The 16,569-nt window shown below is 39.4% G+C and overlaps 3 protein-coding genes and 1 non-coding gene across 6 annotated transcripts in view; 2 read left to right on the top strand and 2 right to left on the bottom strand.

The window, feature by feature from the left end:
- Positions 1-2,284: 2,284 nt before the first annotated feature.
- GMF (Glia maturation factor) lies at positions 2,285-15,921 on the bottom strand. Of its 2 annotated transcripts, XR_011237116.1 has the most exons (5): positions 15,193-15,921; positions 13,781-13,890; positions 12,966-13,053; positions 10,309-12,032; positions 2,285-2,303 (listed from the first exon to the last, which is right to left on the bottom strand). XR_011237116.1 is itself a non-coding variant. In XM_034972243.2 (4 exons), exons 1-4 carry the CDS (start codon positions 15,298-15,300, stop codon positions 11,913-11,915), a joined length of 426 nt encoding a protein of 141 aa, XP_034828134.1. In that variant the 5' UTR covers positions 15,301-15,921; the 3' UTR covers positions 9,256-11,912. The 2 variants fall into 2 exon arrangements, 1 of the variants encoding a protein (XP_034828134.1); XM_034972243.2 differs by lacking the exon at positions 2,285-2,303 and having other exon boundaries at positions 9,256-12,032.
- Positions 3,157-9,259, top strand: LOC117985494 (uncharacterized). 2 transcript variants are annotated; one of them, XM_034972240.2, is made up of 6 exons: positions 3,157-3,295; positions 4,935-5,024; positions 5,125-5,222; positions 6,486-6,661; positions 8,222-8,388; positions 8,601-9,259. In XM_034972240.2, exons 2-6 carry the CDS (start codon positions 4,936-4,938, stop codon positions 8,794-8,796), a joined length of 726 nt encoding a protein of 241 aa, XP_034828131.1. In that variant the 5' UTR covers positions 3,157-3,295; position 4,935; the 3' UTR covers positions 8,797-9,259. The 2 variants fall into 2 exon arrangements, with proteins under 2 accessions (XP_034828131.1, XP_069356958.1); XM_069500857.1 differs by having other exon boundaries at positions 3,164-3,299.
- Positions 14,055-14,127, bottom strand: TRNAS-UGA (transfer RNA serine (anticodon UGA)). Its single transcript has one exon. It is a non-coding gene; the product is annotated as a tRNA-Ser (tRNA).
- Positions 15,891-16,569, top strand: part of ATP7 (copper-transporting ATPase 1) — a 60,716-nt gene continuing 60,037 nt past the window's right edge. Inside the window, exon 1 of the mRNA XM_034972228.2 lies at positions 15,891-16,163. The gene's annotated coding sequence lies outside the window, so the exon portion shown is untranslated. The remainder of the gene's footprint in view (positions 16,164-16,569) is intronic.

Raw genomic sequence — 16,569 nt, 5'->3', positions numbered from 1 at the left:
CATTTCAGTACATACATCAACAACACCTGGCAATACGCGGTCTTCTCAGAAACCTTTGTTTATTTTTGTGCAAACGCGTATTTTTTGCCATTTACTCCAAATAACAGTTTAATATACTACCGGTTTACATATTTCACATGCATTAGTTTGACATAATAAAGACACCTAACGCGACAGGTCGAGATGGCAATCGAGAAGGGAACCCACACAGCCCCCCAGAGACGTCTCTAGTCCTTGTGGCGCCCATGCACAACCAGTACCCTGGCGCCCTCTAGTCTAGTAGGAGCAGGGTCAAAATGGAATACTAACAGTTATATTTTCAAACAGAAATTCGGATGCAAATAGTGCAATTTTAAATGATGACGGCGGCGGCCATAACACGAGCGAAGGGTCTTTGAGAGCGCCGGCATCGACGCATCTTTGGAGGTGTCGCATTAGAGGGCGCTCGGCGCCCCCTTAGGCCTGGCGCTTGTGTGCGCCGCACACCCTGCACCATAGGTAAAGACGCCTCTGCAGCCCCCGCACTAACCCGGTGAGTGCGGGTGACGTGCGGGTGTGTGTAGTTTTTCAAAACATCGAAAAATAATGTTGTTGAATAAATAATTAGTGTTTCGTACCCAAATTTTCCAACGCGATCGTCTGTCGAACTGCGAACGAACGTCTGTCAGCGGCTATATCTCATGAACCTAGTTGTAATTTTCAGTGTCTTTTTCTATTGCCGCTATAACAACGAATAATAAAACAACCGAGATGGCGAATTACAAAATGGCCGCCGTGCAAATTAAAAAAAAAACAACAAGTACATAAAATTGTTAGATGTACGATGGAACCCTTCGCGTGCAAGACCGACTCGCACTTTAACGATTTTTTCCTTGGGGAGGAGGAAAATTCTCATTACATTAGTGTTACAGGCATGCTCGATCAATTAGGGATGAACCTCAATGGCCTAACGGACTACCTAATGAAAGCAACCGAAATACTACGAGTAGTAAACACCAGAAAAATATAATAATCAGGCTCGTAACAATTAATTTCATATTATTTAAACTTTGAAGATTATTATACACATACAGCTGACTTGCATCGCGGCGACAACACTAATGAGTAAGAACCTGACTTAAAATGTATTTAAGAATTCTTCTCGATGAAATGCCTAGGCGCACTATACACAGCCTACATGGCCTTGTTGTACTATACCTACTACTACTATAGTGATGTAATGTCATATTTTGGACGCGAATGCGAATGCGAATATCTGCTGCCAACATTCGCGAACGCGAATGCGAATATTCAGTTTTTGTTAGATTTGGCGCCATTTGTCTATGGCTTGGTGACCTTGGCGGCAGTCCCATTACCAAATGATAAAGAGAAGACCGATAATGTGATTACGAGGTTAAGTTACTTTTTATCTAAATATATAAAAGGAAAAGGTGACTGACTGACTGACTGATCTATCAACGCACAGCTCAAACTACTGGACGGATCGGGCTGAATTTTGGCATGCATATAGCTATTATATGACGTAGGCATCCGCTAAGAAAGGATTTTTGAAAATTCAACTCCTAAGGGGGTTAAATAGGGGTTTGAAATTTGTGTATTACACGCACAGAGTACATTATATATACACATAGTACATTATATATACTGATTACACGCAAACGAAGTCGCGAGCATAAGCTAGTTACATTATAAAACCTAAAAAATTAATGGATTTTGTTTTATTAACCAGTTCTATCACATCAAAACAATTTTTTTTATATTCGCAAAACATTTGCAGTAATTTCGCGGATGCGAATGTGAATATGCAAAAATATGCGAATATTCGTTACATCACTAGTACCTACACATCGAGGCATATAGATCTTTTATTGGCTTAAATCGCGTACAAATTAGAGGCAATACCGATCAAGGCTACTACATATCAATGAAGCAGTCCGTCCGCTTTAATTTATATACAGCGAGTTAGAGTGCAACGCGGCAAGTGTGGTCGAGTGCCCTTAGGAGGCTCTGTTCACGTTGTTACACGATACGGATGTAAAATCAGTGCCATCTATTTTATTGTAGACTAGCTTATGCTCGCGACTTCGTCCGCGTGGACTATAAAAATTTCAAACCCGTATTTCACCCCCTTAGGGGTTGAATTTTCAAAAATCCTTTCTTAGCGGATGCCTACGTCATTATAGCTATCTTCATGCCAAATTTCAGCTAGATCCATCCAGTAGTTTGAGCTGTGCGTTGATAGATCAGTCAGTCAGTCAGTCAGTCAGTCAGTCAGTCAGTCAGTCAGTCAGTCAGTCAGTCACCTTTTCCTTTTATATATTTAGACAATGGTACCATACAACGATTAATTTGATGTTGTATAGAAACAGGCGTTACTTTGCGGAAGTCCATGATATACAATAAACCAAAAGCTTAATTTGCTATAATCCGCTGAAACAGGTCGAATCTGTATGATGCAACATGCAGCATGCGAAATGCACCGCCTGCCCTCCCACTGCTAACCATGCAGGAAAAGCAGCCACTCGGCAAGCAATACGCACCACCACCGCAGCACCACAGAAAGTAATATAAGAAGTTTAGAAGGAGATAGCGGTTTCGTCGTAGAGCGTTGTCTTTGCCATTGAGACCGACAAAACGTTATATAGGTATGAGTGATAGAGACAACGCTCCAGCCGAAACCTCTTTCTAAAGGTCGATGTACAATATTTCTTGCCGGCTAATGTAATAAGCTGTGATAGGCTGATAGCCTAGTGGTTAGGACGTCCGCCTTCAAATCAGAGGTGGGGGTTTCGATCCCGGGCACGCAACTCTAACTTTTTGGAGTTATGTGCGTTAAGTAATTAAACATCACGAAAACGTCGTGAAGAAACCTGCATACCAGAGAGTTCTCCATAATCTTCTCAAAGGTGTGTTAAAGTCTACCAATCCGCAAATGGCCAAAACTGTTCTCACTCTGAGAGGAGACCCGTACTCTGTAGTGAGCCGGCCATGGGTTGATCATGATGAATGAAATGCCATCAGACGATATTTAGACGATGGAAACGCGCACCACTCACATGTCATAATACGAGTTGTACAAAAACAAATTTTAGCATTTGTTTTTTAGCACCGCTCGCTCTTATCACGTGTAGATAAGGCTTGTTTTGTGATAACTCGCCGCTGTATCTGCGATATGTTCGCCGAGATGTGTGGGCCATTCGGGTTTTGTTTTCCATCTGAGAAGGTTACTTTTAGCTTAGTTTTGTTCTAATTTAAATACTAATATACCTAGTGTTTTATAAGTTTTAAATAAAAGGTTGGTAAGTGATTGAATATCTTCTTTGTTCTTAGTACCTAAGTTTTTATAGTTAGTGTTTTTCACAATAATTATGTTAGTATAGGTATTATAAAAAACGGTAGAGGATATTTTTGATTATGTAGATACCTAACTTATAATGGTATGAGGAAAACCATAAGTGCAAGTACTTATGTTATTGAGTAAACACTAAAGTGATTGACTTTAATGTTATTTAGCCGGCTCACTACAGAGCACGGGTCTCCTCTCAGAATTTGAAGGGGTTCGGCCATAGTCCACCACGCTGGCCAAGTGCGGATTGATAGACTTCCCACACCTTTGAGAACATTATGGAGAACCCTCAGGTGTGCAGGTTTCCTCACGACGTTTTCTTTCACCGTTAAAGCAAGTGATATTACTTATTTTAATTACTTACTTAAAACGCATATAACTCTGAAAAGTTAGAGGTGATGCCCGGGATCGAACCGACATTCCCCCCGATTCCCCTCCGATTCGGAGGGGAATGTCTTAACCACTGGGCTATCACAGCTAACGCCAGGTACCCTATCCTGCGTATTCTGATTTCTGACACGCATAGATATGAGATAAGTAGTGTAGATTAGTAGATATCTGATTGAATGGTTACGTGTACCGACTTATTGAACGTAGCAATCTTTTTATTTTAATCTGTATTTGCCGCACCTGAAAATAATTCAAAAGATAAATACTTACTAAATAATAAAAGACCTACATAGTACCAGCATAATATTATTTATTAAAGATAAATATAATACGTCCTATCGAAATAGAACGTTATATTTTGGTTGACTTTTATTTTATAATCTTTTGAAAGTATACCCTACATCCTTATTTTTTTAATACAATAAAACTTAAAGCTAGCCTTATCTAATTACTATATAAATCATGACCGCGTGGAATGGTGCCACGAATACTGGCTGCATTTCCGCGCTGGACAGCCAGGCTGATCCGCTGCGCAAAAAATGAGCCAGCCCTTCTGTCTGTGTTATATGATTGTAACTGATTTAGTCGGTAATTGAAACAAAACGAGTAGAAACAAAAGTTATTTTTTACTTTGTATTGGTTTTGGAAGTCAGTTTTTTTATTTTTTTATTTTAAGCTTTTTAGTGTGAATATTTAGTCATTGCTTGGTAGGTACATAAAATATAAATTCACCAGCAAAACTTTCCAAATCCACATGGCTTAGGAGTTCAGTACCTTAGAGCATCAGGATTAAAGAGTTGGGACTTGGAATTCAATAACAAAGTCTTTGCTCGGAATTTACAATATCATTTCACCAGGAACAGTTCCTGAATATCTATGGTTTAGGAGTGCTGTACCTTGCATCATCAGGTTTTTCAGGAGTTCGGACTTGGACTGTAATCATAGAGCTGTTGCTTGATACCTAAAATGACAACTCACCATTAGAAATTTCCGAATCCCCACGGCTTAGGAGTTCAGTACCTTGCAGCATCAGGATTGAGAAGTTGGGGGCCGAAGTTCAATGATGTAGTCTATGCTTGGTACTTAAAATAATATTGCATCATGCGCAGTTTCTTAATCAGTACAGTTTCGGAGTGCTATAGCCTACATCGTCAGGTTTGAGGAGGTTTTTGTTTACTAACTGTTATGTTTGTTACAGAATGCCGTGGAAAAGACCCCCGGATGTGCCAGTCGGTAGAGTATGGAGCAGGTTTAAAGGCAGGGAGAGGGACGGTGCACCGGCGCTAATGTGAGTTGACTTCAGAGATCTCAACAACGCGCAACGACAGACTTTCATCATCAGTCATCTATCAGTCAGTTTAGACAATGAAATACTATTAATTTTGCAGGTACCAAATTAGAGACATGGAGGAACCATACAGGAAACAATGCTTGGACCTGATGCAGGAGACGTTCATACGCGATGAGCCTATTTGCCAAATATTAGGTAAGAACAATAAAATTGTATATTACCCTTAGTGAGTTTGTAAGCTCAACTGTAACAACCAGAATATCTCCAAACGGGTGGCCTGCTCGGCCTGCCCAGCTAGTCCGACCATTGTACATTAGAACTAATATGGGTACCTACAAGGCTTCTATAGTACTTATCAGCAACTAGCCAATGCCCACGAAACAATCTCGTGGGAACTCTTTGATTTTCCGGGATAAAAAGTAGTCACTCTCCAGGGTTTTATCTTTAGTCTATACCCATACAAAAATCACGTCAATCCGTTGCACCGTTGCGACGAGATTGAAAGATAAACCAACAAACGGACAAACTAACAAAGCAACGAAAAAACACACTTTCGCATTAATAATTAGGGTACTGATTCAGTAGGTAAGAATGCCACCCCTCGAAGTCCGTACCTCGGCTGGCCGACCAGGCTAGTCGGAGAAAACCCGTACTGCGTGCAATAGTTGTAGAATCATTCGTATGAGTTTGAGAAGCGTCATCAGTGTTTATTTGTATGTGGAAGCCGCCGCAGTATCTTTAAAGTTTAGCCAAATTCACCACGTTGCTTCCGTAGGGGTATTTTATTTATTTTATATCTAATTAGAACGGCAGTGCCACTTACACTAACTAGATGGTTAATAATAAATTTAAATACAAATAAAGGTACAAGAAAAAAGACATAAAATACAAAACGATAAAAGATCAAAGAATTTTGAATATGTACGCTGAGAACATTGAATGACATATTCATGCAATGCTCTCAGCGTACTTCAGTAACTCCCGAACCAGTATTATAGACCCATCATTAAATGGGTCCCATTGAGCATTATTGTGCAAAAGCGCGTTGAATGATGCTAATGAACGGGGTATAGGTGACATAGATCTAGCAACAGTGCGATGATGTGGGACCACGAAAAGTTTATTTTTTCGTGGATAAAGATTACTGTTGGATTCAGGGACACGTATGCGACACAGTTGGTCATGAAGTTCTGGAGCATTAACATCTCCTCGCAAAATTTGACACATAATTTTGAGTTGGTCGCAAATGCGTCTCACCTCCAGGGAGTTGAAACCTAAGCAACCTAACAGAAATTTGTATGTGGGACCCATTGACAGACCAGGATACTTACCCACTAATACGTGGAATCATCTGCGTCATGATGACGCGGCACAGGAACGCAATTTGCATACAACTTTTCTGCCTCTATCCAGTTACTGGCTTGGATCAATGTTTAACCAAGTAAATCCACTTTTCAGATATAGCCTCAGACCCAGAATCAATACAAACGATCCGGAACAACTGGGAGGATTACGTATCACAACAGATATCCATAGCTTGCTTCACAGAGGAAAATGGCGAACCCAAAGATCTAGTCGGCTTCAATATACTGCTGGTTAAAAGCAAGGACGACGAAGAGGAAGACATTTCAAAGGTATGACTCTGTTCTCACACACACTAAGAGGCGAAGCAGCTCGGAGCGTGCAGGTGCCAGGCCGGCACCACGGAGGAGCAGCAGCGGAGATCACAGCTGTGTTAGTGACGTCTAGCCCCCAAGGGGGGAGAGTGAGCATAAGGGACAAGGAAGAGACAAAATAATTTGTAGGGAGTCAAGAAGGCACCCCGGGAAAATGCCAAGAGCAAGTACCGAACGGGCGCCCTCCCGCGATTCGGCCCATATAACCGAGAGGTTGGTGGGGCCATGGGAGGTGGAGGGTTGTTCTCACACATATCGCTAAGCAGATATACAGTCATCATCATCAGCCTGTGGACGTCCACTGTTGGACATAGGCCTTCCCTAAAGAGCGCCACCACACCCGGTCCTCAGCCTTCCTCATCCAGCCACTTCCCGCCAACCTCTTTATATCGTCGGTCCATCGTGCTGGAGGGCGTCCCACAGTACGCTTGCTTAAACGCGGTCTCCACTCAAGGACTTTCCGGCTCCAGGATATACAGTGCGACAAGGCTATCTTGGCGCGTAGCGAAAATCGGAACTAACATTGCCGTCAAGTGTTTGATTGAATATTCTAAGCCTTTGTTCTCCAACAGGTCCCCCCTGTCAGAGTCATTCAAATGCCAAGAGAGCCTTGTCGCACTGTTCTTAGTTCTCCTAGCTGATGCTCGCGACTTCATCATATGGAATTTTCAGTACGTACACAACAATATCTAAGTACAAGTATCAGGAAAAATTTTCATTCTCATCTCAATCCATTGCCAGCCTAATACTGAACACGGGTCTCTGCTCAGGATGAGAAGACTTTAGTTAGACCATAGTCCACCACGCTGGCCAGCTGCTGATTGGCAACTTCACACACCTTTAAGAATATCTCAACTCAACTCTCCAGCATTGTGTTTTCCTTCACCGTCAAAGCAAGTGCTATTTACTTGCTTAGCTTCGAAATGTAGGCGTAGTATGGATTAGATACTTTAGAACTAACAATTGTCCAAGCTCATATAAATAATGCCCGTAACATATTTTTTTTTTAAATAGAGATAGCGAGCAAACTAGCAGGCGGGTCACCTGATGTTAAGTGATTACCGCCGCCCATGAACATTTGCAGCACCAGAGGAACTAGGCCAATGCGTTGCCGGCCTCTTAGGAATCTCTTAGTCCGCCCCATGTTGTAATCTAGTGGGAACACCGCCGATGGGAGTTGGTTCCACAGTTTGCATGTGCGTGGAAAGAAAGATCTGGCACAACGGACGGTCGAAGTGCGCCAGACACCCAGGTGGTGAGGGTGAAATTGCTTATGTTTGAGTTTTAACCTTCTGGGGACTAAGTACATAATATTTGGTATCTAGGTATATACCTACCTACACAGAACGTTCTGCGAGCCGATAGAAGCTTCCACTGCAGGTACTCCTTGGTTCCTTGGAAACAATACTTTCCAAGCACAGAATACACTGTAGTCTGTGCTTGGAAAGAGTGCAAATTCTATAACTACCCTCAAATATGTGTTTCAACTTTCCGCTCTAATAGTCTGGTACTTTGCAGGTGAAAGGCGCGTCATGGCGGAAATGTCTGAAGACTTTAGCCTACTCTGAGAGGTTGGTGGACGTGTTCGAGCACTACAACGTGGACAAATTCCTGACGTCCAGTGGACTGACCGTTCTGCCAGGGCATCGGGGGCAGAACATAGGCGCCAGGCTAATAGAAGCCAGGTAAATAATCCGGTTCGAAGGACCATGACCATAGTTGGTCCCATATCATCATGAACAACCGATAGACGTCTACTGCTGCATGTAGGTCTCTTATAGGCAAAAATTGCGTAACAAACATACAAAAAAATAAAAAATAAACATAGTCGAATAGAGATCCTCCTCCTTTTTTTGAAATAGGTATTAAGTACCTAGGTATGTATTATTTTTTCCAGGAAAGAGCTCTGCAAGACGTTCGGGATAAAGGCAGGGTGCACAGTGTTCACGGCCAAGACCTCGCAGGTGCTGGCCGCCAAGTGCGGCTACGAGGTGATCGCCACCATGACCTACGAGGACATGAAGAAGTACGGGGTCGACTTGACCGGCTGTGGGACTACTGAAGCTAAAGTTATGGGTATTAGGTACGATTAGCTTATTTTCCAACTAGCTTATGCTCGCGACTTCGTCCGCGTGGACTACACAAATTTCAAACCCCTACTTCACCCCCTTAGGGGTTGAATTTTCAAAAATCCTTTCTTAGCGAATGCCTACGTCATAATAGCTATAGGATCGAGCTGAAATTTGGCATGCAGATAGCTATTATGACGTAGGCATCCGCTAAGAAAGGATTTTTGAAAATTCAACTCCTAAGGGGGTGAAATAGGGATTTGAAAGTGTAGTTCACGCGGAAGAAGTCGCGAGCATAAGCTAGTTTAAAGTATAAACACAGACTAAAGAATAAAGATAGATAGACGAAACCATCGGCGGCATGTAGCATGGCTTCCCTGGCGCAGTGATAAGTTCTGTGGGTGGTTCCAGCTTCAATTTTAGTCTCTGGGATTAAAAAATATAGTATAGGTAGGTAGGCACAAATAAATTAAAGAACAGATATATTTTTATAAGTTAATTTATTGTTATTATAATCAAATATACACAAAAATATTGTTATAAATAAAATACGTTATAAAATCGCAGTTTTTCACTTATCTCTAAGAGTTTCTACAAAATATACTAAATATCTATAAATGCATATAAACATCACTGTAAAAATGTCATGTTCGCACATTTTATTTTTATTTTTACGGGACCCTATTACTAAGCCTCCTCTGTCTTCTGTCTGTCTGTCAGCGGGCTGTATCTCATTAACCGTAATAGGTAGAGAGTTAAAATTTTCACGGAGTTAGAGAGTGTCTATTGCCACTATAACACCAAATAATTAAAACAAGATGGCGAATTTCAAAATGGCCGCTATGCAAATTAAAAAGTTATCATGTATGTATAGAATATTTAAAAAAAAATTCAAATAAGCTTTTAAATCGTCAGATTAATAGTTTCACTTAGATAAAGTGGTCGCAAAGCCAACACTTTCACAAAAAGAGTGAATAGGCATCTTCTAGGTAAACGCGTCCCATCTTAGGCCACATCATCACTTCCCATCAGGTGTGATTGTGGTCAAGCGTACACCTATAATGAATTAAAAAAAAAAAACTTAGCGACAATAGCGTTTTGGAATGTATTATAATAAGGCAAATATTTACTTCAAATATTTAGTCAAACAAGCAACTGAGTCTTCTTCTTCTAAATATATAAAAGGACTAGCTTATGCCCGCGACTTCGTCCGCGAGGACTACACAAATTTTAAACCCCTATTTTACACCCTTAGGTTTGATTTTTAACTGTGAGATTTTAACATAAGCTTAATAAAATATGTCATACTGCTAATTGCAAAAATATTAACTACAAAACTTTTTTATCGACACTTCAAAACTGACAGACTTTCATACAAACTTCAAACCCCTATTTTACCCCTTTAGGGGTTGAATTTTGAAAAATCCTTTCTTAGCAGACGCCTACGTTATAATAGCTATCTGCATGCCGAATTTCAGCGTGATCCGTCCAGTAGTTTGAGCTGTGCGTTGATAGATCTGTCAGTCAGTCAGTCACCTTTTCCTTTTATATATATAGATAGATTGACTGACTGATCTATCAACGCACAGCTCAAACTACTAGACAGGTTGGGCTGAAATTTGGCATGCAGATAGCTATTATGACGTAGGCATTCGCTAAGAAAGGATTTTTGAAAATTTAACTCCTAAGGGGGTGAAATAGGGGTTTGAAATTTGTGTAGTCCACGCGGACGAAGTCGCAAGCATAAGCTAGTTTGTGTATAAAATACAAGATACTGGAACACTTTCTTAAATACCAAAAGGTACATGGTAACATGGAATAACTTATTAAATAAATTATGTCAACTTTATAAATGTCTTTATAATCACTTACTTTACTTTACTTTACCATTAAAGTAAATTCTATTAAATACTACACACGCTTATAAAAAAATTACCGACATTTTTCACATCTTCGTATTTAAAGTGACCTAACTTCAAAATTAAATTTTTTTTTGCTTACAATGAAACAGAGAAGAGTAAAGTATAATACAGTACGCGGCCGAAAGTGATGAACATCGGCCTTTAGAATGACATTTCATCTTTGTAGAGCGTCGTTACTCATACCCATATGACGCTTTGTCGTTGTCAACGACCGAGACAGTGCTCTACAAATTTGCTGTCTCCTTCTAAAGATCGATGTTCGTCACTTTTGGCAGTGTACTGTATGTGTTTGCTTATTTGTCTGTTACCATAGTCTGGAAAATCGCTGTACCAATTTTAATGTGGTTTTTGCATTACATAAGTATAATAAATAAGCCCCATATCAGATTATTAAAAGTTTGACAATACTAAATATATAGACCAAAAGGTGGTTGCGGTTCAAAATCGATTTAATAAAATAAAAAGTGATCAATTTGATTTAGGTCACTTTATTCTCAAACACGCAGTGTTACGAGGCAAGCATACTGTAAGGCAATAGAAAATATTGCTGTTATTAAATGTCTTTTCACATGAATACATGGAGTACATACAAAGGCAGGTTTTGTTCTCACGCTGATCGTCGGCGCTGACGGTCAGCGCGTAGTTACATTACAGCTAGTCGACGTCGAGCTGTCAGCGATATCTCGCGATCATTGCTGTCAAACGTCACACGTAACAGCGGCTAGAGAGAGACAGCAGTAGCCACAAAGCAAAATAAGCAGAAGAAGAGAGACAGCAAATGAACTGTCGCATTGCTGTAGCTACTGCAATGTTTTACGTAATCACCCCGCCCAACGTTTTTAAAGTTTTAAGGATTTTTAATATTCCCTGTGTATATGTCAACTAGTAGATACAGTACTACCATCTTTATAAATCGCATCGGTAAAATTCGATTGCCCAGAAAAGCGCAATCGGTACTACTACTTATTATAAATGCGAAAGTGTGTTTGTTTGTTGGTTTGTCCTTCAATCACGTCGCAACGGAGCAAACAGAGACATAGGCTACTTTTTATCCCATAAAATCAACGAGGATCACGGGATTTTCAAAAACTTAAATCCACTCTGACGAAGTCGCGGGCATCAGCTAGTTCAAAAAGATTTCTGCGCAGGTACATCGGCGTAACTTATAAAAGTGGTAGTACTGTATATCCATGGATATGTGTGTTCGTCTGTCAGGGTCTATCTCCGCAGCTTCTCGTTGAGCCAGTCGTTGGTGAGCTCGTCGATCTCGCGCACCTCCAGCAGTCGCGGCGCGCCCACGGCCGCCGCCAGGGCGCGCTGCGTTGCCGCGTACATTACCTGATGATCACACAATCATATAATCATGAGACCATATGCGGCCAAACACCAATATACAGGCTGTAAGCAGAACGCTAGCAAAAACTTAGCGTTATTGTTATACTACCTGAACACCAGTGGCGTGCACAGGGTTTGAAGCCAGGGTAGGCATTAGTTAGGGGAACCTGTTTACTGGCAGGTCATAATGTAAAATTTGCATTGAGCTATTACAACTGGGGTAAGCAGTGCATTTATGCCTCTATGACCTGCACGCCACTACTGAACACAATCCAATACCAATAACCATTTACCTCATTCTGTAGTTTTAGTGATTTAGTATTTTTCAAACCCGCACTTGCAAACTTTTTAAATGCATGCCGGTTTGCCAGTAATTGGGTGTACACTCTAAATTTTTTCTCTGTGAATTGTAATTGTTATTTTATAATATGTGTACTATCTGTTGGCAAACCAATAAAATAAAAAAAATAAAAAATAAAAATAAAAAACCCGCAATGTATAGCGTGCAAAACTCGGGTCAATGGCCTACGAAGCGGCATTGACTCCGAGTGACCTACTTTCAGAACGTTCGTTGACCTCTAGCATCAGCCAGATGTTTTATTTGCAATATTGTATCATGAAATTTTGCAAAATATAGGATTTTTTAAATCTTTTACCTGTCAGTTTTTTCACACAGTTTCAGTCTATTACCTGCCTTCGTTTTTGCCAGCGTTCTGGCTACACCCTGTATAAATAGTATTTATTGGCAAAAAATTAATTATGATATATATCCTATAATATATTATAGGATATTAAAACTGGTTTCTTACTAACTACATGACATAACAAAAAACCCTCGCTGACTCATTCTCAAAAACTAATTATTTGTTAGATATTTTCAAGCTAAAATCAGATGAATCATAGATGAGGATATGAATTTACGGAATCTGTACTGACCTGTAGTTCCATATGTGCATCGCGCGGTGTGTAGAATATGAAGCACATCGGAAATGATGTCCGTCCGTCATTGTGTTCCATTTTGTAGCTGAAATAATAACAATACTTAAAAAAAAAAATTAACTATACGTAACATCCATACTAATATTATAAATGCAATAAAAAGTTTCCACAAAATTTTTAAAATCCGAAATCCACACAGATCACATCACAGATCATCTAGTCAGTGCCAGTTATTATAAATGCGAAAGTGTGTGTGTTTGTTAGTTTGTTGGTTTGTCCTTCAATCACGTCGCAACAGTGCTACGGATTGACGTGATTTTTTGCATAGGTATAGATAAATACCTGGAGAGAGTGACATAGACTACTTTTTATCCCGGAAAATAAGAGTTTGGACTGGATTTTTAAAAACCTAATTCCACTCGGACAAAGTTGCGGACATCAGCTAGTTTGTATATAGTTTTTAAGAAGAAAGAAGATAACATGTGTTATGAGTCAATAGGTAGTTGCCTGCATGCCTGAGAGTTCTAATCTGCACTTGGGCAGCGAGATAGACTATGGCCAAACCCATCAGTAGTGCACCGACGAATGGTTGATGATGATGATGCTTATGACATAACGTGTAGGTTGATTTCGTAAAGCATCAATCATTATTACAATCTCAACTATTGTGATTGGCTGAATTTGTGCGATTCTTGTTGCAACAATGCATTGTTGCCAATAGTGAGTGAGCATCAACCAATCAGAGGTGATTGCGATTGTCACATTGTAGCTGTCATTCTACCGCAATCGAGGCTCTGAGTTTGTGAGCTCACCTGTACACAATGAACCTGGGCTGGTGTGAGGGCAGGATGTCTTGCAGCTCTTCCAGCTCCACATTCTCCAGCTCTTTGTCCACCTCCAGCGCTTGTTTCTCTCTGTTCACCTGAAATGTGATAAAACATGTGAAAAGTGCTTTATAGTTATTTCAGTAAAACTAGCTTATTCCTGTGACTTCATATACTATTTAAATTGTACTTCAAATGTTGAGTATGTAAAAGATTGCAACAGTAACTATATCAAATAATTTTAAATACATATCAAAAATTGTGTAACCGGCAGGAATCGAACCTGCATCTTCTGGGTTCACGCCCGATGCCTTGACCAACTCGGCCACGGTTTCGTTCACCGCCAGTGACGAAATTTGTGATACGTATGTTCTGTCAGTACTGAAGCGACTGTTATAAACTGTTAAAAATATAGTAACTATATCTTAAATTATAACTTATATAATAATATGATCCTTTTGTTGGTCGTAATAAAAACATTTATGTTATATTATTTATTTATTTATTTAAATTAAGATAAAACTTGTGGCCCCTGTGGCTGGACTGAGTCAAAGCACAAAAGCAGCCAAAATGTTCCCACTCTGCAATTTTTGACAAAATATAATCCATGCTAATATGAAAAATACGAAAATGTGTCCTAGCTTCACAGCTTATTTGCTTAAACAATTTCGAAGATTATGTTGCATCTCAGAGATGGACATAGACGTATTAATCCTGGTAATTCAAACAGTGCTGATGCGATTTTTAAATATATTTAATGCACACAGACAAAGTTACAGGCAACATCTAGTTAGGTGTAAATAATTAAAAGATAAGAAAATTTATTTATCAATGCAATATTTGTTTCCTTCACTGATAACTGCCCAGAATTAGACCAATCAATAATCCTACTGACTCATGCATCCTGAGTCAGTCTTATTATTGTTAGTTAAATACATACTAAGGACTAATGCAGTGTATCAATATTTTTTTGTTTTTAAATACACATACTGCCCCAATCCTTTGTTCTGATATATGAATTAGGTAAATAAATATCATTTTACATGGAATTATCGAATGGAAATTACTGTACAATATGCTAGATATTATAAAACTTGGGAAAAGCTCAACTGTATTTCAAAAAGTAAAGACAAGTTTGTATGCTTGTGTGGTCAATCGTCACGGTGACATCAAAGAAGGATCTTCAGAAATTCCGCGGAAGTGAAACCAGGGTAGGTCAGCGTTCATAACTAACTTACTAAAGTCTAAAAATATTAGGCTACGGCAACAGTTTGGATGCATGAAAATCACGAAGTGCAGAACAGATTTTAGTCAAACACTAAAGTCCAGAACTTAGCTTAGGATACTCTACCATCAGAAAAAAACATGATTATTATTTATATTAATAACCAATACAATACCTTCAAAATCAGTGCAGCATTAGTCGAGTGTTTTTGGAAACGGAACTTTTTCAGGACTTCTTTTACATCTTCGCCGATGTCGCACACGTTTACGTTTTGGCCGGACATATTCACAAGACACAAATGAAATAAGAAAAGTTATAAATAAAGATTTAACAGGAAATAACTCCACCTCAAAGAAATCTATTCGTATGTCGTATTCACGTTCACGCGTCAACAAAAATTTTGAAGTGTTTTGAAGATTTGACTTTGGCATTTGACAGAATATGTCAAGTGTCAACGTCCTTTTTAATAGGCAGAACGTTACTGTCTACGCAGTTTTGAAACATCGTCATTTGCAGAAATATTTTTACGCAGCAGAAATGGCTAATAACGGCAAGTATGCCTCTCTTATCAAGAGTTACATTTTTGTTTCGTTTGACGTTTGGCTGGCTCATTTTTTGCGCAACGGATCAGCCTGGCTGTCCAGTGCGGAAATGCCGCCAGTATTCTTGGCACCTTAGCTTGGCACCATTCCACGTGGGCATGATTTATTTTAAAGTCTAGCTTTAAGTTTTATTGTAAAATTTTGTAAAAAAGTATAAATTGTGATATTTGGGATAAGTTGCGTGAAATGAAATTAATAGCTGACAGCCCTATGGCTGACAGTGACAAATTTAACTAGCAAATATTCTGTCAAGTGCTGTCAAAACTCAAAAGTCAAATTAGTGTTTTGTTGTACAATTCTTAAAATTCCATTGATTGTGATTTCTATCATAAATATCTCATTTTCCAATCTGAGATATTAATCTCGACAAAAGTAGACTTCATTATATATTCGTGTGCATATAATTAACTCTAAAGGTTATTAGTTTTTATCAAAACCGCTCGCGAAGTTGTGTCTAAAACATAATCGTTTGTTCCGCGATTTATTTGTGTTTGTGGTGTATTTCTGGCCTATTTAAAGGTCAATAACTGTATTGTGTACACATGTAAGTAACTTTGTTATGATTTTGTCATTTTAAAGTTCAATAATCGACGTTTTTCGGTAACGAATGGTGTTGGTTCATTTTCGTGTGGGATGTCCTTTGACAATAAAGAACTCGTTTTGAAAGTAAAAGTGGATGTGCCATGGTAATGGTTGTGGGTGATGAACACTAGTAGTTCTTAGGCAAGGTCAAGATTGTAAAGCAAATCAGTCTTTTAGGTTCCTACCTAGTAGGTATAGCTATAATAACCTAAATAGTATATTTTGGAAGGAAATGCTTCCAATACTGAGTTTCTTTCCATTGAGATAGGAATATAGAACTAAGACCTCCAAGGATAACATGCTGGTCCAGCATGTGTTTTTATTTTATCTCAGAATTCCTCTATAGGACAGAACTAGCTGACCCACCC

Source organism: Maniola hyperantus, chromosome 9 (genome assembly GCF_902806685.2).
Source record: "Maniola hyperantus chromosome 9, iAphHyp1.2, whole genome shotgun sequence".
Classification (NCBI taxonomy): domain Eukaryota; kingdom Metazoa; phylum Arthropoda; class Insecta; order Lepidoptera; family Nymphalidae; genus Maniola; species Maniola hyperantus.
Note: the sequence above shows the minus strand (reverse complement) of the source record. Positions and strands in the feature narration are given on the sequence as shown.